This window comes from Heterocephalus glaber, unplaced genomic scaffold (assembly GCF_053883595.1).
Source record: "Heterocephalus glaber isolate CG9 unplaced genomic scaffold, H.glaber_assembly_v1.0 deba00000937, whole genome shotgun sequence".
NCBI lineage: Eukaryota > Metazoa > Chordata > Mammalia > Rodentia > Bathyergidae > Heterocephalus > Heterocephalus glaber.
This window is the reverse complement of record NW_028258173.1, coordinates 4,243,685-4,268,280: the sequence shown is the minus strand read 5'-3', so window position 1 is coordinate 4,268,280 and position 24,596 is coordinate 4,243,685. Positions and strand designations below refer to the sequence as shown.

At 42.2% G+C, this 24,596-nt stretch overlaps 1 protein-coding gene across 10 annotated transcripts in view; it reads left to right on the top strand.

Moving 5' to 3' along the window:
• Tnrc6c (trinucleotide repeat containing adaptor 6C) overlaps positions 1-24,596 on the top strand; it is a 125,099-nt gene that overhangs the window by 50,072 nt on the left and 50,431 nt on the right. For all 10 annotated transcript variants that reach the window (XR_015450210.1, XM_087208396.1, XM_087208392.1 and 7 more), the window contains 2 exons: positions 5,484-5,798; positions 19,127-21,727. Coding sequence is in view for 9 of the 10 variants with exons in the window: in XM_087208393.1 (XP_087064519.1) it covers positions 5,484-5,798; positions 19,127-21,727 (2,916 nt within the window). In the remaining variant the exon portion in view is untranslated. The remainder of the gene's footprint in view (positions 1-5,483; positions 5,799-19,126; positions 21,728-24,596) is intronic.

Below are 24,596 nucleotides of genomic sequence, written 5' to 3'. Positions count from 1 at the left end.
GGATGAAGGAGGAAACCATATTAAACTTAACACATTCCTGCTGGCTTGAAGCACCACTGGCACATGTATGACTGTCCCATGGCAGCTTGTATCTGGTGGTGGTACAAACAGATCAAATCACTTTTATCAGTCTTTTTGCTAATAAAATTAATAAAAAGCCCCGCAATGGGACAGTCATGCACCGGTGGTTCTGGCCACCCAGCAGCGAGACATACAAATTAAGGCCCTGTTGCAAACATAAGTACTGTTGCGAGGTCAATTCAAATTTTAGATGTGTTAAAAAATAAAAAAGTAAAAAAAAAAAAAATTCTTCGATATGTTAAAGTGTATATGGATTAAAATGTCCTTGTGGGGATAGCATTTACCTGTAAGAAGTCACTTAAAATACACCTTTCATCCAGTGTATGTCCGCTCACCAGTGCACTTGAGGCAAGTGGTTATGAGAGTGTTGTCAGTCCTGTAATGAGCATGAAACAGGGAATTGAGTTCTTATAAAATTATTGAAAGGACTTAGAGCTGTGCTGTGGGCTAGGCCTCCAGACATGAGTCTCCAAAGTATCCTCCAAGGAGCTGCTGCTTGGGGAAAGAATTGGGAGGCCCTTGTTGCACTGTTGCCCCCAGGGCCCAGTTCCAACCCCTGCACTGCAGATAGCAGAAACCAGTATCACCCGGGTGCAGTGGCACTCACCCATGATTCCAGCACTCAGGAGGCTGAGGCAAGAGAATCACTTGAGAGTTCGAGGCCACCTGAACTACTACAACTACCTTTTTTTTGGTATCGGGGATCAAACTCGGTACCTTGCATTTATGAGGCAGGCGGTAGCACCGCTGTGCTAAATCCCCAGCCCTCTAAACTACTACATAGTGAGACTCTGCCTCAAAAAAGAAAAAAGAAACCAGTACTAGTGCAGTTTGTCTCCGCCTCAAAGAACACCTGGGAACAACCTCACCCAGACCTGCCACTCTCTCCAGTACTGTGCACCCCTATGTGCACCCATAGTCAGCAGTATCCCTCCCCTCTGGAACTGGATTATGCATGCTGCCTAATCTAGTTGGGGAACCTGATCTTCACCCTTTGCCCTCCCTGCAGCCCAGCCCAGCCCAGCTGCTGGGCAAAGCTCCAGTGCTTGCTGAGTGAGTACCTTCTATCTCAGTAAGCCATCAACTCAAGGGCATAGATTGAAAGAGGGTGCAGGGATGTCAGAATTTCAAAGAATTTTGAAAAACTCTTACACAATTACCATAGGGAGGTTGTGGCAGTCTGCATTAGGTTAATAAGAGGAATTTTTAGTAGCAGTGGGGCTTACGATAGAGTAAGTAGGTAATAGATGTCATCCTGGTCTCTGCAGGGTCCTGGCTGCAGCAGGGCCAGAAAGGCTAGAAACCAGACTAAAGGTTGGGATGAACATACAGAAGTAGGGCAGCATAACAAAGGGAAGAAAGGTTGGGGGCCTCGCATGCTGCAGTGGTGGGATTGAAGTGACAAAGCTGTGGCCATGGGAGATAGCAAGGGACACCAGAGGGAGAGTGTGGCTATGACCACGGCTTGAGGATGGTCAGAGCCCCACAAGCGTAGAAGAACAGGTAAGGGGGCAGGAAGGAGGTGGGACGAGGAAGGCAAGTTCCTTCTCCTTTGATCTCTTAGAGATGGTGACATGGATAGAAATTTGAAAAGGAGCTCCCAAGTCCTGAAGGGACAGTCTGAACTTCCTCCCCATACTGTAACCTGCTTTTTTGTAAAAGTAATGGTAGGAATTTATAAACTTTCTGGACCTATTATGAACAGTGCTATCTAAAAACTTTAGTTTAAAGCAGAAAAGTATTACTTAGAAAATTGTTTTAAGACTGTTGCTTTCTTATATGAAGCATTAATAACTACGTTTTACCAGCAGATGTTACCCTCATTTTTTAAAAAAGGTAAAAAAAGCTTTATTCAGCAAAGAAGAGTAACCAAAATTTCCATATTGCTGCGTGTTTTTTGTACTAGCTATGTAGTTAAATGATTGCTGTCTTTAATTTTTTCTAAACAAAACATGATTTATTAATGATTCATAAAATCAAGCTCAAATAATCCCCGTGGTCTTGTGTTTTGCTATGTAAAAACACTCATGTGTAGAAAGATTGGTTACAATGTGAGCCTTTTTCATTGACTCATGGCCTTAAATTTGGGTCTGTTTAAAGAACAGAAATGTTAGGATTTCTTTGATATTCGATTTCTTTTGAAAAGGATAAATTTAGAAGTTTTAATCTGGAGCCAGGTGTAGTGGCACACACCTGTAATCCCAGCACTCGGATAGCTGAGGCAGGAGGATCGCTGCAAGTTCAAGGCCAGCCTGGGCTACTGAATTCAAGCCAGCCTGAAGTACAAAGGGAGAGCCTGCCTCAAAAAACAAAACAAAAAAAAGAAGTTTTGATCTGAAGAGTAGATAACCAGCCAAAAATTACCCACTTGATGTATCTGTTTTGTAAGAATAGATCCAAATTTGAGATCATCCATTTATCATTTGAGGTTGTTAGGTAGCTCCTCTTTTCAAAGATCCAAAAAGTACTAGCTGAAACACATCAGGTTCATCACTACATTATGAAAGAGACTCAGAGGTACAGCTTGGCCAGGTCAGAGTTCTTGGCTCCTTCTGTCTTACTGCTTTGCTGAGCAAGGCATCTCTTCGCTTTCCTCCAGACCACCATCCGAAGCATTAGCTCTTCAGGCAGCGAGAAAAATTACTGTGAGAATTACTGTGTGGGCAAACATAGCGTACTGTGTCATGTTATATACTTCAGGGGCTTTTGGCCTTTTTTTCTTTTTTGTTTTGTTTTGTTTTGTTTTTTGAGACCAGGTCTTGCTTTGTACAGGGTGGCCCTGAACTCACCCTGTAGCCCAGGCTGGCCTCGAACTTAGCGGCAGTCCTCCTGCCTCTCCCCTCTCCCCTCTCCCTCCCATGTGCTGGGATTACAGGCATGTGCCAGCATGCCCGGCAGTCTTTCTTTTCATTTAATACACGCTTAATGATATTTTTCTCTTTGTGAGACAATATGCTGGTACTACAGTGTAGAGTATGCAGTTGAAATAGCTTTTAATCTGTCATAACTGCCGGTATCTCAATTTGTTATAATTTCAATCTTTAGGAAACAGAATTATTTAAGTACTACTTGAACCTACTTGAACCTACTTAAACTTTTATCTTTTTCAAAAAGTTATTGCCACTTCTAGACCAGCACTATCCAATAGAAATATAAGAAGTTGAGGGTGTGGGTTGATGGTAGAATGCGTGTTTAGCCAAGTATGTGGCCCTGAGTTTAATCCCAGCAACACACACACACAAATAAATAGACAGTGAAAAAATTCTCTTTAGCTGGGTTAGTGAGGCACACCTGTAATCCCAGCTATTCAGGAGACTGAGGCTGGAGGACCATTGGAGCCCAGGAATTCAAGGCCAGCCTGGACAAGGTAAGGAAGCAAGAAGAGGCAGCATTCCTAGACTCAAAAGAAGTTTGACAGGAGAGGAGAGAAATTGAAAGGTAGCGGGAGGAAAAATTGGAGCTGAGGGAAATAGTGACTGTTGTGGTTAGTAAAGAGATTAGATTTTAGCATGTTTAAATGCTGATGAAAAAGCCAGCTATAGTATGGCTAGACAGTGCCTGGGCCAGTTAACAGTAGGAAATGTGCTTTTCTCCAGCTTCCACACAAATACATGTGACCAGTTTTCTTCTGTATACTCAGTGATCTCATATTAAAGCCTTGGCTTAAAAGTACATAATATTCATAAAACAGAGTTAATCTAAGATCCAGTCTTATGCTTCAGGTCTGTGTCTACTCTGAACTCCTAAAATGGAATCCAGAGCTTGGAGGACACCATCTTGCCTTGCCTCTCTGGCACACTGGTATCCCTCATACCACTGAGAAAGAAAAAAAATGGTCTGATGAACTGACCTGTCATTGATTATAAGACACATCCCAGCACAAGTGATACTAGCATATGAAAACACATGAGTCTTAGAATTGATGGAATGCGGTATTAGCCATAGATGGGTGTTAACAGATGAGGGGGACAAAAAAAGCAGTGTAATATTCATGTATACATAGTGGCACACATGTGAGGAAGTTTTTGCTTACTAGACTTTCTTCAGGATAAAGACCAGTTTATCTTTTAGGGATGGGGAGAGGTTGGGGCAGGGAGATGAAGGCATTAGAGGCTCAAAAGTAGGTCTTTGAATCATTGACCCAGGAACACGTGGGATTGATGGAAAGCACTAAGGGCAGGGACCGTGCATTCAGAATGTGTGGCTGTGCAATTGTCTTGAAAGATACATAGCAATCTATGTCAGTCTGTGGAGAGAATAGACAGTGGCTTCATCCAGGATCAAGGATTTGCCAGGCAGCATTGAAGATAGGCAAAGCCATAAGGAAAACTAACAAGCAGACAATGTAGTGGTCACCTGGTGGGGTGTGGTGTCTATGTTGAGAGAAAATGCAGGCATTCGAGCTGACAATGTAAAGAAAATCTCATGGACACCTCCCCAGAGTTGACTTAAAATATTTGTTAGTTGTTACCTGAAAGATACACATCTGTACTCATTTTGTGTGCGTTTTTACTTTACTCAACTGTTAAACCAAAAACACTTAGAAATTAAGTAGAAATAAACCTAACAAAATTCTAATAACTAAGTAAGTGTCATACTCTGGATAATGATGTTTAACATTCAGAATGAAAATGAGACTGACTCTTGAGGCTGAGATCTGTTGTCCCTGACATCAGCATGCATTATCACTGCACACCCTTTCGTGTTTCCCAAGCTCATTGATGCTGGTGTCATTTGCAGAGTGACTTGGTCAGGGTACAGCATGCTGCCAGGTACCTCTTCACAGTTACTGATGTCAAAATCTGATGGTAGTAGATAACCCAAAATGTACAGGAGTTATTTTATTCATTTTCATCAGAATTAAAACAAATATAAATTCATGGAGGCCTGGGGATCTTATGATTTGTATAAACCATGAACAAGAGCAAGGTGGTCTAGTCACCAGCAGCAGCATCACTTCAGAATTTGTCAGAAATACAAATGTCCAGCTTCTCCTCCTCCAGCCTGCCTGGCTCTGGATGAGCTGGCTGGGCTTTCATATGCCCTCTGGGTCATTCTAGTACAAGCCTATGTGAGAACTAACTGCAGTTCTAATCTAACTTTATCACTTTAGTTTTACAGATGAGTATACTGAGTCCCAAGAGCAGCTGGCTTAAGATCTCAAGATATCAGTTTATTTGTAGAAAAACTGAGTCTTGAACCTGCAACTCTAGCATTTAGTCTAGTTCTGTTTCCAAAACACTGTATTATCATTTTTCTTTCAGGTTTTGTTTAGGGGAGGAAGTTAATCACACTGTTTTGTATGTTTTCTTTGGTTTGGGTTAGGTTCTAAGGAGATGTTACTAAAGCTTTGGATTCTTTTTCCTCTTGTTTTTTTTTTTTTTTCCTCTTGTTCTTTTCAGTGCCAGAACCTACTAAGACCTGTTCAAGCCAGCCCCAACCTGCCGGTACCAGTACCAATACTTCCACCAGCACTATCTCCAGCAGCAGCAATGGCAAACGTGCACCTGCCAGTGGCCAGCAGCCAGCTGCATCCCGTTACCTGCCTCGTGAGGTGCCTCCACGCTTCCGCCAGCAAGAACAGAAGCAGCTGTTAAAGAGAGGCCAGCCATTGCCTGCAGGGACGCTGACCAGTGTGAGCCCAGCACAGGGTGCAAGCCCTCCTCCCCTTCCTGGAGCTGGGGCGCAGCAGCAGCATCCCAGCAAGCTCCAACCAGGTAAAAACCAGGAAGAATGAGACTTTTTCTTTCTTTCTTTTGTGTGTGTGTGTGTGCGTTGGAAATCTAACCAAAGCTTCACACATGCTATGCAAGCACTCTTAACACTGAGCTACTTCCCAACCTGAGACGTTTTTAATCTGAGAACTTTGCTGCTAAGAAATAAAAAGAGACATATTTTGGTTCATATTCACTACATACGTATAACAAATAGAGTGATTCATTTCAGGTAGATTTGAAAGTTGGTGGTTTCCCCTCTTTATTTGTGGTATTTCTCATGTATCTGCAAATGGCATTAACTACTACAGCTCCATGTATCTCTCACCAGTAGCTGAAGGTCTGTATGTTGGTCCATGTGCCCCATCAAGTTGGAACCTTTAGAACTACTGTACATTAAAACTTTTTCCCTGCATTGGCCAGACTGTCTCCTGAGTATACACACATCCTTGTAGGAGGTAGTGGATGCTGACAGTGGATGTCTTTAACCAGTGTAGCCACCAAGCCTGACTGATACTCCTTGTCCTGAGTCCACATGGACTCTTGGGTTTTCCCCCGCTTGTGTTTTGTTGCTGCCCTCCCCACGTGGTAGCTTTCTTTTGGCTCTCAAGAAAAATCATCACCTGCCTGTCTGTGTTCTGGCTGCCAAAATGTAGATGGCCCCCATCTTAGCTCCTTTTTCCATCTCCCTGACCTTATAAGTTTAATATTGTTGAGAAATCTCTTCACATAGTTTTAGGGAAATTTTTGGAAGAGAGCAAAATATTTCTGTTCAACTGCCATGTTTCTCTGTTTTGTTACATTTTTCTGTTTCAAACAATTTAACTGCTTGTGGGTAGTGGTTCCAAAATGGAAACTATACTTGCTGGCCATTGTGAAATCCAGTCTTCAATTTGATAAGCCAGGAAGATTGAGGTTGGAATTTAAAAGAAATATACCATGATTGTATTCATATTTATTTTCTCTCATGTGCTGCCTCTTAACACAGGGAGTAATTCCAACATGGCCTTAAAGTATCTGTAGCAGTGCTTTTCAAAACTGTGACTGTGCCATATTTGAAACTAATTTTATTTTATTTTTGCTTAAATTCTTTTATTGGTACACTTTAGGTATACAATACGTTTACATTTATCATTGGGTGCTTGTACCTGTACATGATGTATCTTCGTTCTTATTTTTTCCCCATTACCTGTGCACCCTTCACCCCTCCACCCTTCCATATTTACATAGACTTTGTTTCCTTTTTTTTTCTTTTCTTTTCTCATAATTTTTCCTTTCTATTCTTCCCTTGCCCCATCTCCTCCCACCACCCCTACCCCTTTGGACCTGTTCCTATTTCAAAGTATCAATTATTAGTTATTAATCCTTTTAATCCTTATTTACACTCTCAGTTTCTCACTAGAGAAACTATTCAGTATTTACACGTGTGTCTTATTTATTTCACTTAAGAGTATGGCTTCAATATGCATCCATTTAGCTATAAATGACTCTAGCTTCTCATTCCTTATGGCTGAGTAGTACTCCATTTTATTAAAAAAAAACACATCTTCTTTATCCAGTTTCCAGTTGATGGGCACTTGGGCTGTTTCCAAGCTTTAGCTATTACAAACTGTGCCGCTATAAACATGGGTGCACATTGTATCACTGTGGTATGATTCTTTTAATTCTTTTGGGAAAATACCCAGCAGGGGAATAGCTGGGTCAAATGGGACCTCCAGCCCTAGTGAAACTAATATTTTTACATAATTTTTCTGTATCTCTTCAAATATATATTAATATTGGGCATAGTGGTGCATCCCTGTAATCCCAGCACTTGGGAGGCTGAAGCAGGAGGATCACTGTGAGTTCCAGGCCAGCCTGGGCTATGTGGTGAGTGCAAAGCCAGCCAGAATTACATAGTGAGACCCTGTCTCAAAAAATTAAAAACAATAAAAGTTTAAATTTAAAATATATATATCCATATTCATTGGCTGAGAATATAGTCCCGTTTGTTTGGCTGCAAGCACTTTACATCCAAACATACCAGTTACTTCCTACATTGAAATATGGTCATCAGGACAATCTTAATAGAGATTCCATAGTCAGGTCTAAACAGCTTAGTGTACAAGTTTAAGGTGCTTATCAAAAAACTGAACAAGCAGCCCTCATTCTCTAGGTGGCTCTTGTGATACACTTGGTTAACAGTTTTCTTCAGTGTCCTTGGCAGTGCTTTTGGTCCAAGATGATACTGAGACCTGCTTAGATAAGTAGAAAATAATCAAGGAATGAATTCCATAAAATTATGGCATGAAAGCAGTAGTCTTTAAGCAGTTTTTTGGACTAGGGTTGTAGCTCAGTGGTAGAGTGCTTGCTTATCCCTCAGTTTAATCCTTAGCATCACATGCACACACACACACAAACACAAATTTTAGGGCCGGGGATTTAGCTCAGTGGTTTCACCACCTGCTGCACAAGTGCAGAGACCCAAGTTTGATCCCCGGTACCAAAAAAAAAACAAACACAAATTTTACACATATAGAACTTGTGTAAAAACAGAAATCCTCATTTTGTGGATAAAAATGTCAAAAATTAAATCTAATCTATTTAATAAGTATAAAATAAATTGATTCTTGGCTCCCAAACAAAAGTCTTCATTTTTGCACCCCACCCATTCTCCCTCGAAGCCTCAGGTGTCACATCCAGGTGTATCTTCCTCACTTTTCATTGATTAAGAAATACCCTCAGAAACTGCATCATCTTGTAAGAAGATGCAGTTTTCTGCATTCATAGCCTTGTCTGGTCAGTATTTCTCTCCTCTTGTCTTTGGTACCCCTTTGTCCCAACTGGACCAGTTGCTGACATCTCATAGGGGGCACCAGCTCAGCACCAAATCTTTCCCAGGAGATGCACCAGAAGGATTGTTCTTCCACTTCCTTTCTCTCCATTCATCCACGTCCTGAAGCTTCCCTCTGTATCTCTGCCTTCATTGCTCCTCATAGAGCTTTAATGTACCCATTTGCAATACGCAGCTGTACACTTACTGTGTACTATGTAACTCGAATCTTTTGCTGATTAATTCAATAGAGTCTCACCTTCCAACTAAATCCAAAATAACCTTGAAGAAAATGTCCAGACTTTCTATCACTGGCTTAGCAAAGGAGAAAAAAATGACCAAAGACCAGACCAGTACTTCATTTCTCATTTAAAAGGAGAGGTCTGATTCTCTCGTGGCCTCAAGTCTTTAGGATTCCTTCCTTTTACCTTCTGATTGACTTTCTAAAGAGCTTTTGTAATGTCCATGGTGGACATTGCTGGAATGCCACTGTGTTGTGGCAGTGGTTGGGGAGATAGCCTACAGGGTGATTAGCAAGGCCTGGCTCACCTTCCAGGCCACAGCTCCCGTGGGGTGTTGGCCAAGTCGCTTTCACCATCAGGGCTTTCCATACTGCCTCTGTGGAGTGAAGAGACTTCTGGTAGCATTCTGAAAATGAGATGTTTGTTTTGTACTCAGCACAGGACCTTACATATACCTGTAGTAAATGTTCAGTAAATACGATGAGAGTTGTTAATTGGGACTTTGAGACTTTGAAACATGCAACCAATATGTGCCCATCTTTGAAACACTGTGTGAAGCAGAGTAAGGGGGAAAAATCCTTAAGGTCTTTAAACAACTGTATTCTAAAACAGTGCAATAAAGCTTTCTCCTCTCTGTGACTTTTGCATATGGAATTTTGGGATTTCATCTGTCCTTGGAGTTGAATATAAATTTGTCTTTTTTATGGCACAAATTATTTAATGAATTCAAGTCCAGGTGAAATTGTTAGTTTATTTCAGAAGAATAACCAGATTTCTTGTTGCAGTTAAACTAAGATGCTGCTTGAAGTAAAAACTCTTAATAGTTTCTTTTAAGTAATACATAGACTTTCATTGTATTTAATCTGTGTAAGCACATTTCACTTCTAGAGGAGCCAGGGCGACAAAGGCCTAACTAGAAATGTCCTGGGAGCTGGAGAAGCAACTGTGAACCACACAGGAGGAAAAGAAAGCTACCCTGTGATCCAGGAGCTCCTGCTCTGGGCAGCTCCAGTTCTGGCTAAGGGCAGGGTGCAGCCTGTGGGAGAACTCGTTCTTTCTCTATCACTGACAGTAGCCAAAGACATGGTCAAGTGTCCTCAGTAGCAGAAGGGCTTCTGCGGAGTAAATTGGCCAGCGCTCCTCCCAGCACTGGTCCAGGTTCTCTTTGAATAAGCACTGTTGCTGGCAGATAAGCACTGACCTCACAAAATGATCCAGGGGAAAGTGGAGTTTTAAATCCATGTATTGAATGGGAAGAGACCTTGTTTAGCCAACTGTCAGGAAGTCTGACCTGGTCAGATGACTGTTAGTATATATATACTGTGATTTACACTATGCTTCCAAAGAATGCCACCTTATATTATTTTCTCTTCAGACTGTTTTTGCAAGACTGCAGAATAACTCCAACTTGAAACACTTAGAGAGCTTTTATCTTTTTCAAAAAAATGAATTTTCCTTCTGCCTTTAGGTATTATTTTGGTGGCTGCTTTGTACATTTATAAACAGAGGCTCTGATTAATATGCTGCAGTGTTTGCTACTTAGATCTTTTTTAAATAGAGGTGGAAAGTAATTAAGTTGGACACATGCCAGTTTACATATGGGACTCATTTAGAATATTACAGCTAGTGTTGGTATGCTGAGTGTTTAGGGGTTGTTTAGGAAAAGAAAGGAGTGTAAAACAAAAGCCTGTGTGGTAAAACAGCCATTTATTTACATGTAGCCAGTGGGCAATTTGTCATTACTCTTTTGGCTGGCTTTCAAAAAACAAGAAAAGTGGGGTGATGCTAATTGTCACTGGCTCCTGAAGTGAAAATGTTTGTGACAGTTGAGGGAATGTAAAGAGGAAGGAAGATCGGTTTAGTGTCAGCTGCAATTAGATAATCAAAGCTTTAAGATCCCATCACCGGTTGCCTCCACCCCTGGTAGAAGGGGCTGAGTTGGCCACCTCTGGGGTGGAAAGGGCATCACCCAGGCCTTCCCAGCTGGGGCAGTGGGTGGCCAGAGAGCCTGGCAGCTCTACAGAAGGCCAAACCCACCAACATGTTGGAGCCAGAGCCTAGGAGCACCCAGATCCCGCAGAGGACTCTTCGAGGTTCACCTTCTGCAGGTATTGCCTCCTATCAGCCCCTCATAGAGCAGGAGATAAGACAGACCCGACCCCCCAGCCCAACAAGTAGCAGCTGCTTGAGATGCAGCATTCCAGCATGGGGGCTCAGCTCCTCGTTCCTCATCCCTGGCCACTGCCAGCCTGGATAAAATGGCGTCCTGGGAAAGAGCAGCTTACTGGTCCTGCTACAGAGCCCACAGCTGTGCCCGGGCACCTGCCTCACCCTGCACACCCTCCCCGCTGAGACAGGCGTGCTTTCTGTTGCCTTACTGTCTTAATCTGTTTCTAACCCCGAGGAAACAGTCATGTTTCACTGCCGTTTTGAAGAAAAATACAAGGCAACAAGCTTATTCTTTTGGACACTTTCATTATTACTTGCAGCAAAGCTTTTACCCTGTTCTGCATTCACAGTTCCTTTCACTTACAACAGATGAGGGGTGAGATGTTTGGGAGGATGGAATTTTTAATGTGAAATACTTTCTCCCCGAGACTTTCACCCACAATAAATGGGGGAGGAGAATCATGAGTTCTCAGAACTGAAAACACTTATAACATTTACCCTTCCCCTGAAAACCGGTTAACAAGGAATTTGTGTTATCAGTAAACATTAGTGAACATATATTGTCATCTATTGAAAACACTGAGAACTGTTTTTTATAATGCATAATTTATTATGTTGTAAACTCATTTAAGAGGATTGTGGTGCTAAAGAATGAATGCATTTGCTATTTGTCAGTGTTAATACCAATTAAGCATTCAGCACACTGCTTCTGAGTAAATGTTGTCCACATGTTCCTATCTGGTTAATTTGATACCTAATTAAAATTTTGCTTAGTATGGCTCTTAGAAGGTCTTTATCAAATGCTTTTCCTAGAAAACATTATCTTCATATGGTAACATTTGGAAATTTAAAAATAAAAATGAAGCTTTTATATAATCCTTTTTTAATTTAATCACTTAAGACAGATTTTTATAGAGATTCCTATTTATAGAATATGTAAACTATTTAAATAGCAGAAGAAAAGAAGTTAATATTATACATGAACCTTTTTTTCCTTTTCAAGGGAAAATAACGTTGATGATATGATGTAGTAGAAAGCACTGGAATCTTATTCTGAAAAACATAACATTTCAGTTCATTTTCACTACTTAGTACTGCAAACATTAATCAAGTCACTCAGGTCACTAAGCTTCCATTTCTGTGCACATAATTGGGTATGTGAGGTTCAGCCAAGCCAGTGTGTGCAGTCTTCCTCCCACTGGGAAGTGCATGGTGCCTGACAGGTATGAAAGCTCTTGGCATAAAGTCTCGGCCTGACTGCTTGTCACATGTGTGGATTCATCCTTTGAAATCTCTTATGCTGTACATGTCAGTCTAGAATGCCTAGATGAGAATATAGTCTCTTTTCCTTTAGCAGTTTTCATCTACTTTAAAGTCAGAAAGTTCTGAGATGAATGGTATGCCTTACATGGGGAGAGGCCCTACTGTTCTGACTCAGGACATGTGGCGGTGACAGCGGTCGTTGCAGTGGTGATGGTAAGGAGGCAGAGGAGACATTCCAGGACGAGACAAAACAAGCGAAAAAGGCTGTGCAAACTGGCTTTAGGTTTTACTCTTTCATATGTTGAGGATGTGGGTTTTGCTATTTGTTTCACGTTTGTTTTGTTTATACAGATAGGTAAGATGGTGTTTTCAAATCAGCCTGAGTCTGGATTTGAAAATAAACTTTTTTTCTTTCTGGCGTTAGACCTTTCCAGTGTCATGTGCTTGTTTGTTTGTGACATGGTCTTGCCATGTTACCTGGGCTGGCCTCAAACTCCTGGCTCAAGTGGGTCTCTTGCCTCAGCCTCTCAAGTGGCAGAGACTGTTACTCTGTTCTGCATTCACAGTTCCTTCCACTTATACAGATGAGGGGTGAGACGTTTGGGAGTCCGTCTATTGCCCAGTACCAGTTTTTTAATTCTTTTTATGTTTAAGCCATTGTTTTTCAAAAATACCAAAGTAAATGAGGCACAGTTTTTTAAAAAATAAGGCATAGTTGATTTCCATTTTAACTTCTTGAAAAGAAAAAAAGCATAGAGCCAGGTAAAACTGAAATAAGGAAAAACCGTGTGTATCCTGCCTATTTCTACCATGTGTAGGAAGCTCTTGAGCACAAAGAGTAGGTCTTGCCCATCTCTGGAGCCTCACTAATCCCTGTGGGTAGGAACCATTGTATGTGCTTATTTGCCAGTTATGTATGGCTCAGGGAACATTGAGATGGAGACAGTGTCCAAGAGTCACACGAGGGCAGCCTCGGTATGGGACCCCAGACTAAAGAAAGGCCAAAAATTAGAACTAAACTGCAACAGGGAGTAATTTTTACTGCTCATCCTTAACTTCCTTGTTTTTACATATTTCATGCTCATTTTTATCCTAAAGGTAAAAATATTTTCCCCACCAAAAAATTTAGCTGGACGTGGTGGTGCATGCCTGTAATCCTTGGGATTACACTTGGGAGGCTGAGGCAGGAGGATTGCCTCTGAGTTCAAGACCAGCCTGGGCTACATAGTGAGTTCAAGGCAAGCCTGAATTACATAGTGAGACCATCTCAAAAAAAAAAAAAAAAAAAGGCCCTTCAGAGAGGCTCATCTAACCTTTGCAGGTTGAGGACAGAAATCCTCATTTCAAAATGGGCTTGAGAACTTTCGTGCACTCATGGGAATCAAGCCTTTCAAGTTCTCTTGTCATTGTATTTCCCCTTCTCTCCCTCCACATCAGCACACAGCCTAGGTAACTGTTTTGGGGTAGCACTCATTGAGGTCTGTTTTAGATGTTTCATCTTCCTCTTCCATTCTCTTCCTCCTTTGCTCCTTTTTTTTCTAACCCTTGGTCTTTTCATACCTTCCTGCTGTTAGGAGCTAGTTCGAGTGTTTAGTTTGCCTCTGTGCTTCTGGTGGGCACCATTTGCAGGAGATCTTGCTTTCGAGAGACGTGGGTACTGGGTGCTGGGTGCTGTTCGGTGGGGGAATGGAAACATCAGGATTTCTCAGATCAAATCTTATTATCTGTAGCTCCTATTTACCAGCTGTGGAAAGGGTTCAAGGATGATAGAAGAGTGTCAATAACAGCATTTTAAAAATTATACATTAGGAAAATTTAACATTGATAGCTACTATTATCTACCATATTTTAACTTTATTCATTTAAATTTCACCATTGTTCTAATAGCATCCTTTATAGTGATTAAATCACCTACATATGTTAATGCCCTTCCAAAAAAAGTAAGTTAAATGACACATATTTCTCATAGTAAAACTCAGAGCCCTGTATATGGACTAATCCCTGGTTTTGCTTTGTTTCACTTTTTATAATTTCAGAGAAATATTTGGGACCTGCCCTTGGAAAGAAAGGTTATAGAAGATAAACACAAAGTATATAACTTCTATTTACTGGAGATGATCTGTGTACTTGGTTTGTGTAGACCTTATTTTGCTACTGCTGATTCCTTCCACCACCACAATTCTGAGTTCTCTGTCTCAGCCTGGGGAGGACTGAACAGGTGTTACCTCGTGGTGGCTCCTTCAGGAGCCAGATGCGCTCACTTGTTCACAGTAGCCACGCTGCACAGGTGCCTAGATATACCTTGGGGTGATTTTTTTCCCCAGTGACTGATGTATTTTCTGAAATTTGAGATTTTAAAATTTATATAAATGAAAAAAATCCCTTCTCACAGACTTGTCTTCTTAATTCCAGTCAGCCTTTATTCAGTCCTGTCCCGTCATTTGCTCTTGTAAAGCCCTTAATCAAAGGACTGTCCACACCTGGGCATGGTGATACACACCTGTAATACCAGCCTGAAGCAGGAGGATCATGAGTTCAAGGCCAGCCTGAGGTACATAGTGAGACCATGTCTCACCTTCTCCCCCCACAAAAAACAGGACCAACCAATATTCATCTGCAGTATGGGTTCCATGTTTTCCAACTCAGTAGTTTCTCCTTGCCTTTTTTCTTTGTCCCCCTTTCACATTTAATTACTATATTAAATATATTACTTACCTTTCATACTACCTCACAGGGAAGTTGATAGATTATTTTTTTCTCTTGGGATGTAGCTCAAAATGTAAAGACTTAGGTTTGTTTGGTTTTCTAATGGGAAACAAAAGTTGCCCTGCATTTTATTATCCCATGTTATGAAAAACTATAACTCTGTTGTTTCATTTTTGCTATTCATATTTATTATTTATAATTTCACATTTTGATTATAAATATTGGTAGGAAATTCCAAAACCAAGCCCTCCAGGTAGGAAGATGGCGTGTGTTGGTATTGTTTTATAATAGTTATAGAAAACTTGGGCCGGGGATTTAGCTCAGTGGCACCACCACCTGCCTCACAAGCACAGGGTCCTGAGTTTGATCCCTAGTACCAAAAAAAAAAAAAGGATAAACTATGCACTGTGAATTCTATGTTACAGATAATTGAATACATTAAACATCTTTGTTCTTACTGTAGTTGAGACTAACCACATTGGATATACTGCTTGGTTTTGTGTATTTGTGATTCTTACATTAATATGTACATAAGCTCTAGAAATCTTATTTTAATGCTCAGAACCTTAGGGATTAAATAACTCAACATAATTTTAGAGTTGGGAATTGACTTCAGATTGTTCAGCTAATTGATAACTTTAGCCAGAACTTGGATTTTTGGCATGTACAGTTATGCTTTTGTTCACCTAGGAAACATTGCCTGCCTGATATATGGCCAGTGTTATGGACTAAGACCACAGAGTTACCGTCTGTGCCCTCAAAGAGCTTACCTTGAGAAATTAGACTCATAATTCAGTGATCACATTGATATTTAGTCACATGGAATCTGTGCTCTCTCAAAATTACCACATTTTTCTAATAGGATTTTTGTTCTATTACATTCCTTCGAAGTTGGCTTAGATACTTTTGAGACTTTATGTTAACATGTTATGTGATTTGTGTCATTTAATTCTTTACCTTTTTTGGAATATTTTGAAAATAGAATGTATATAGAAGCTATTGTATCTTTATCCACAATCAAAATTTAACCTAGTTTCTTGCCATGTTTGCTTCACAGTTCTCATTCCTCAGCCCCATTCTCGTGCTGCCTCCACAGTTCTCAGATTACATGTGTGCTTCCCCACCAGAATGTGACATGCACGTCATCGTTCTGAACTGGTTTTCTGATTGTTCATTGTTTCAGCTCTTAGTGGCTATTTAGATTTTTCTTCTCTAGAGCTGTTTCTGTTTTTCCCTCATTTTTTGGTTGGATTTTCCATCTTTCTCTTACTGACCTATAAGAGTTCTTCACTGTGACAGTCATCCTTTATGTGGTACTTCCTGCCTGTAGCTTTTTATTTTCCAGTGAATGATGTCTTTTATCATATGGATTTTTTAAAATTAATATAGTCAACTTAATCAGCTTTTTAATGGCTTATGCATTTTTTTGGACATGTAGAGGATATAATGTCAAAGGTCACAGATAATTTCTTACATTTCTGTATTAAGCTCTAAAAAGTTTTGCGTTTCATAATTAGGTCTTTATTTCTCCAAGTGTACGTTTGTGTATGACGTGAGATAAGGGAACTGCTTTTACTTTTTTCCACATGGCCAGTGAGTTGTCCAGGAGCTCCTTAACTAACCCTCCCTCTGTCTGCCAGGCTGGTGCTGTCATCTTCCAGCCTGTGACGTGACTGTTACCCCTCCACTTGGGGGTTTAAGCAATTCTCATGTAGCAACTTGACACAGATCCTCAAAACAGACTGTTAACAAAGGGATGATCCTTTTACAGCATGACTATCGAGGGATGGAAATGATGATACAGTGAGCCTGGGTTGTTTACCTCCTGCTCTCTCACTGTGGGTTGCAGTGAGTGTGTCCTAGTCGAGAGGCGGTTGGCCTGCCTCATGGCAAAGTGTCCTCAAGGGAAGGAGACAGATGGCAAGATGAACTGTGCTAGAATTTGCTGAGAACAGCTTTAATCTGTTAGCTTGGTCTTATTTTCTTGTGTTAAATGATGACTGGCTTATTTGTCTGTCAGTTCATTATTACATAAGCTAGTTTTTAAAATCCAACAAGGGAAATTGTCATAAACCACAGTTGCAGAGCCAACCCCTAGTTAACATTCAGCAATTAAAAACCTGGTTGTTTCATAGTAGATTAGATACTTCAAATTTCCGGTTGAACTATCTTCATCTACACTTTGTAGTTTTCACCTGGAATTACCTGTCTCCTTTGGAATCACCTATAGCATAGTTATAAATTTAATACTTTACGTTTAAATCAAGCCACAGAAATCTCTTTTTTATAAGGTTGGTATTGGCTATACTATGTTCTGTCTCGTGATTGCGATACTTTACATACTTCCTTGTTTTTTCTTTAGCTCCATCAAACATTAAAGAACTTCTTTGATAAGCCCATGTTTTAGCTGTCCACAAATAAGATTCTTCTTGTTAAATTCAAAGAGAACATAATGATTAAAAGATTCTAAAAGAAAAGGTAGTATCTTTTGCAGTTTATCTGTTATCATAACTATTGAAAGAAGCTCCACCATGGATTTGTAAACTGAGTGATTCTGTTGTGTATTTAGATTAAGTAACTTTAAACTTCCACTTTATTTTTGAATGGTACATACTCTGAATAAAGTCTATTGGAAAGTTTATTGAAATACAGGTTTCACTGTGATGTTGGAAATAGTCAGATCATTAAGAAATTATAGGAGATAATAGGCAGTTACAAAATGGTGGGTTCTTTAAAAGGATCATAAGAGTGAAATTACATAAATCCTATAGGAAGATACAATATAAAGTTATTCTGGGAATCTCAAGACTATAAGAAAATAGGAAACAAGTACAGAAGGGTTCCCTAGACGTCCAAGAAGATACCAGCTGTAGGCCTAAGAATTTTTAATTAACACACAAGAAACAGTGATAAACTAATGGTGATAAGTTAAAGTAATAAATTTAATTAAACATTTGTAACACTTAGTATCTTTGATAACAGAAGGTAACATCCTCTAATGTCTTCTCTCGCCTTCCCTTGTGCCTCCCATACTGGTTGTTATATGACTCTGCACTGCATTTATAGTGATCTTCCACTAAAAGAGCTGTATGTGGCCCCTACAGAGTACTACAGCTGTAATTAGAAGCCTTGAAGAGAATGCCAAGCCATACTTAAAAGTTCACATGAACTTATGTCTTTGTTGTTTTATAGTATCTACATATTTATAGGAGTTGCATAGTCATAAATTCTAGAGCTGCCACTTGTTTTGGGGGGTTTTTTGGGTTTTTTGGTACCAGGGATCGAACTCGGGTCCTTGTGCTTGCGCAGCAGGCAGTGAAACCACTGAGCTAAACCCCGGCCCAAGGTGCCATTTGTTAGTCATGTTTCCATTACTGTGACCAAATACCTGATGAAAACCACTTGAAGGAGGAAAGATTTATTTTGGCTCATAGTTTCAGTCCATGGGTAGTGGTTCCATTGCGTTTAGGCCTGTGGCGAGGCAGAAACGTCATGGCATGTAGCAGAAGTAAGCTGCTTACTACATGGCAGCCTGGAAGCAGAGAGAAGGAGAGGGAACCAGAGAGGAAGGAGCTGGAGACCAGATATCGTCCCCAATGTCACACACCCACATTCCCTTCAGCAAGGCCACATGTCCTGTTTCCATCATCTCCTAAATAATACCATCAAATTATGGCCTCAACAATGGGTTAATCCAGTAATGAAGTTAAGAGTCCTGGTGGTCCCATCCTCTGAACACAAGCTTTTGGGTTGAACATGTTATATCTAAACCGTAACATTCCACTTTTGAGTTTAGCAACCTTTTTTCCTACAGATCCCTTGAGATGCTCATGTGCTTAGCCCTCTGATCAAAGTGTTGGTAGGTGAGAATTAATATTATTTCAGAAACATCTCTTTAAAATGGGAACTATCAAGCCGGGTGTGGTGGTGCACGCCTGTAATCCCAGCACTCAGGAGCCTGAGGCAGGAGGATCTCTAGGAGTTCCAGGCCAGCCTGGACTACATAGTGAGTTTTATTTTTTAACATTTGTCATTCAGAATTGAAAACTTGAAATAAAGAGATTTCCTGCGGACTAGTTGACAGTTAATTAACAAGGGAGAGGAAAGTCTAATTTTGAATTTTGTTTCACATTTTTCAGATCTCAGTCACAGTGGATTAGCTGACCATTATGAAAATCCCCCCTGGGGACAGCAGCCCCCTTACAGGAGCGAAGCCAGCTGCAACTGGGATGAAGTGATAATAGACAGGACTGACCAGGAGGCGTGGCCTTCCATCACAGGAATAGAGACTGAATCTGCCTCAGAATGTCCTCCAGACACTGACTCTGCCTCTACCTGTGGCTCCGAGAACAGTAGCATGGCTACAGGGAGTGCCCAGGGCAGCTTCACAGGACATACCAAGAAGGCGAATGGCAATAATGGCACCAATGGCGCACTCGTCCAAAGCCCTTCTAATCAGAGTGCCCTTGGGACAGGGGGAGTGAACGGGAATGGAAGCGCAGCCAGAGTGTGGGGTGTAGCCGCAGGCTCAGGCTCTGGCCTGGCTCACTGCTCTATCAGTGGTGGGGATGGAAAAATGGACAACATGATTGGAGATGGAAGAAGTCAGAATTGCTGGGGTGCTTCCAACTCCAACACCGGCATTAATCTTAACCTTAATCCTAATGCCAACCCAGCTGCCTGGCCTGTACTTGGACATGAAGGAACTGTGGCAACAAGCAACCCTTCCAGTATTTGCAGTCCAGTCAGTGCCATTGGACAGAATATGGGCAGCCAGAATGGGAACCCAGCAGGCACTCTGGGTGCTTGGGGAAACTTGCTGCCGCAAGAGAGCACAGAACCACAAACGTCCACTTCTCAGAATGTGTCTTTCAGCGTACAACCTCAGAACCTTAACACTGATGGACCAAATAACACTAACCCCATGAACTCTTCACCAAACTCTATCAATGCAATGCAGACAAATGGACTGCCCAACTGGGGCATGGCTGTTGGTATGGGGGCCATCATCCCGCCCCACCTGCAAGGCCTTCCTGGTGCTAATGGATCATCAGTTTCTCAAAGCAGTGGAGGTGGTGGTGAAGGAATAAGCAGTTCTGTGTGGGGACTGGCCCCCAGTAACCCTGCCACAGGAAATAGCAGTTCTGGGTTCAGTCAGGGGAATGGAGACACTGTGAACTCAGCATTAAGTGCTAAACAAAATGGATCCAGCAGTGCTGTGCAAAAGGAAGGGAATGGAGGGAGCGCCTGGGAGTCTGGGCCTCCAGCAGGCCCTGGGATACTCACTTGGGGTAGGGGCAGTAGCAACAATGGAGTTGGTAATATCCATTCGGGAGCGTGGGGCCACCCCAGCCGAAGTTCCTCTAATGGTGTGAATGGGGAGTGGGGAAAGCCCCCAAACCAGCATTCCAGTAGTGACATCAATGGGAAAGGATCAGCAGGGTGGGACAGCCCCAGTGTTGCCAGCCAGACTCCTGCCTTGCAGCCTGGCAGTGAACACCTGAACTCTTGGGCCAAAGCTGCATCTTCTGGAACTACGACAAGTGAAGGAAGCAATGATGGGTCTGGTAATCACAATGAAGGAGGCACTGGGAGGGACGGGACAGGAGAGGGCCGGAGACGAGATAAGGGGGGTATAGACCAGGGGCACATCCAGTTGCCACGGAATGATCTGGACCCCAGAGTTCTGTCTAATACTGGTTGGGGACAGACTCCTGTAAAGCAAAACACTGCCTGGGAATTTGAAGAATCCCCTAGGTCTGAAAGGAAAAATGACAATGGGACAGAGGCCTGGGGGTGTGCAGCTACTCAGCCTTCAAACTCAGGGGGGAAGAATGATGGGTCCATCATGAACAGTACAAATACCTCTTCAGTATCAGGGTGGGTCAGCTCACCACCTGCCACCGTGCCAGCAAACACAGGTTGGGGAGACAGCAACAACAAAGCACCAAGTGGCCCAGGGGTTTGGGGGGACTCGATAAGCTCTACTGCTGTTAATAATGCTGCTGCTGCCAAGAGTGGCCATTCTTGGAGTGGGACCGTAAATCAGGAGGACAAATCACCCACCTGGGGTGAGCCTCAGAAACCCAAATCCCAAAACTGGGGAGAAGGACAAAGATCGAACCCAGCCTGGAGTACAGGAGGGGGGGACTGGGCAGATTCATCATCTGTCTTGGGACACCTGGGGGATGGGAAAAAAAATGGATCTGGATGGGATACTGACAGTACTAGATCAGGGTCTGGGTGGAATGATGCCACACGATCTGGGACCAGTGGCTGGGGCAATGGCACAAATGCAAAAGTGAATCCAGGTACAAACTGGGGGGAGTCTCTGAAACCTGGTCCCCAACAGAACTGGGCCAACAAACCCCAAGACAACAGTGTGAGTAACTGGGGAGGAGCTGCTTCTGTTAAACAGACAGGGACAGGGTGGATTGGGGGCCCGGTACCAGTCAAGCAGAAGGACAGCAGTGAGGCCACTGGCTGGGAAGAACCCTCTCCACCGTCCATCCGACGCAAAATGGAAATTGATGATGGTACCTCAGCTTGGGGGGACCCAAGCAACTACAACAATAAAACTGTAAACATGTGGGACAGAAACAACCCAGTCATGCAGAGCAGTACCACGACCAACACCACCACCACCACCCCCACCACGAGCAACACCACACACCGTGGCGAGACGCCGCCTCCACACCAGGCCAGTGCTCAGCTGAATCGGTCGCCTTTGCTTGGGCCAGGTATGGAAGGTGCCTTATGCTACTTTATGAGTAGAAAGGTAGTTTATGCTCATTACATAACATAGGTGCCTTTGGGCCTTCCAGTGTCAGATCTATCATCTAAAGAGAATAAATGAAACAGGATCCTCTAGTAGATTCCTATCCAAGGTGGGAGGAATGCTGAGAGGTTTTTTTTTTTTTTGGTGGGGGAGGGTTTCCACCTTACCAGAGGATAATTTATTTTGAAGTTGTCTTTATATTGTGCTGTACTCTAATGGTCTGAGTTTCTTATCAGTCTATAAGTGTTGGGTAGTTTACATTATTTTATAGAAATAATTTTGAATTGTTTTTTCCTTTTAGCCTTATTCTCAGTGTTTTTCAGTTTTACTTCATATCTTTACAAACATCATTTTAGAGACTGCCTACCACTGTGTGGTGTGCTTGAACTGTAATTTTTTAGCCTTTGCTCAGTTATTGAACCTTGGTAGTTGATCTTAGTCTTCACCCGGGTTGGTTATACATTTTTAAATACAGTCATGTTTTTCTACCCTATATTGTCCAAATAATCAAAGTCTGTTCCCATGCCACACATCCAGCACCTTAAATGGTAGTGCCAACACTATGAGCATCAGATGTGAAAAGAAGAAATATATCTCTTTTAGGTAATATTGGGGCCCATTGTGTTAGTTTATGTTAATTCACTTCATCAGATAAACTAATGGTTCTCAACCCTAACTTTTCTCCCACTTACCTTGCCTTTGAATGGAGGGGAGGAGAAAGGATATCAATCCCAGAGAGTGTGATTTAATTGGTTTGGAATGAAGCCCATTCCCTGGTAGTTTTAGAGCGCTACAGGATTTCTGATGTGCCACTCGCACGGAAATAGAAAATTTTTTATAAAATGAGAAAGACGTTATACAAGTCAGATTTTGGTTTCAGTTGAAAGAGAAAATCCTAAAATCAAACTTTAGAATTAAGTTCCCACTTGGTGCAAATGGAAGAGAAAATGATGAGATGATTTGAACCAGAAGCTGCCCACAGAGCTTGAACCGTAAGAGAAACGAGAAATATAGCATGTGTGTGGTACAGGGGATAGATAAAATGCAGTTGCCCTTTATAACTGGAGAACTAACAACAGCCCAGTTTCTCGAACTGGGTCCATGGTAACAAAGCAACCTGTATGCAGGTATGGGACCTGCCTTACCATGAATGAGCCTGTACTCACCAAATCACAGCCCTCAGTAGGTATGGAGAGGGCACTAGCAGAATATGCTCCAACTCCAGGCATAGCTGCTTTCCAAAATACTTTCTGTGTACTTAGGAGAGGCTAGAAACCTCTTCCAAGGTGCTGCCTCCTAGTGTGCTCCATTTCCTGGACATTTGAATTCCTCTTTGTACTTTGCCTAAATCACCCTAATATAATTATGGTAGTAACTTTGTCCTCTGAAATGGTACAAAGCAAACATTCACACTCTCCCCACAATGCAGTTTCAGACAACTGATTGTAGTTACCATATCTTGTCTGCCCATTCTCCACAGTTATTTTTCATAGACACGGATTTCAGTCCTCTTTATGGGCATCTGGAAAGCTATTATGAGGATCCCTGTCCCCAGAACTGATGTTGTTGCTGTAATTGCACTTTACCAATACAAGACTGTAGCCTGCCTCACCCAGAATCATATTCCTAGAAATACATTATAAGTTTCATTTAGCCTTTTGAGCTGTATCACACACTATTTTTCTCAAATTTAGCTTAATCTCTGACATCTTTGTGGTGTAGGGGCAGGAGGTACTGGGGATTGAATGCAGAGCCTTTGCACTGAGCTACATTCCTAGCCCTTTTTATTTTTTTATTTTGAAACAGCATCTCGCTTAAGTTGCCCAGGCTGTCCTCAAACATGGTCTTCCTGCCTGCTTCAGTTTCCCAGAGTGCTGGGATTATACATATGAACCACCACTCCTGGCTTCTTTTGTAAGGCAGTGATTAACAATCCCTCCCTGGCGACTGCTTTTCTACAGCATTTTGTTTGTTCCTAGTGCAGAGCCTTTCCCTGACCAGCTGGTAGAATCAGGGCTTCCAGCCTCTCGAGAGCTCTTTGAACTTTGATTCTGTGGTCAGCATGTTAGTTATTCCTTCCAGTTTTATTCTGCCTCTAACTTAAATACAAGAATAAGGTTAGAGGCCTTCTCTATGGCCACTCAGTCTTATAAATGACACCTCCTGTGCATCCAGAACCCACCTTGCTAGTGAATCTGCCCAGGGTCATTTTTTTGACTCTTGGCCTATCATTCCGGAAGGCTTATGGCGGTCACAGAGTGAGTGCTGTTGAGTTGAGTGTCGTGCAGACATGGTTTAAAGAGCTCTCCTGACTAGTCATACATCAGTGAACAGGCCTGAGTGGAAAGCCTGTGGTACCATGGCTCCCTCACTGCAGCACCATTGGAAACTAAGTGCAGCTGGCTCCTTCCATTCCCCCACCCTAGTCCAGCTCCCTGAGGTGGCACGGGACAAGCAACTAGTAGTTCACAGTGGCTGGGTCTCAGGACAGGAAGGCCTTGCAGCAAGGAGCCAGGGTAGGTGGGGGGAGATCTTTCAGGCTATCTAGACTATGTCCAGAGTTCTGGGAAAGCAGGGACAATTTTAAGCAGACTCTGGGCATTTAGACTGACTTTTTGTAGAAGCAATCATTCTGGCTGTAGTATAAGAAATGAGTCAACAAGAAGCCACATTGCAGAGGATGAAGGAGAGGTAGGCAAGTGGCACCCTTGGGTGGATAGTGGCACCCTGGAGAGAGAGGTGGGCTTGGAATAAATGACTGAGGTGGAACTAGCTCAGGGTTGGGGTGAAGGACAGGTGATTAATTGCTGGCATATCTATGAGTGGGTCTC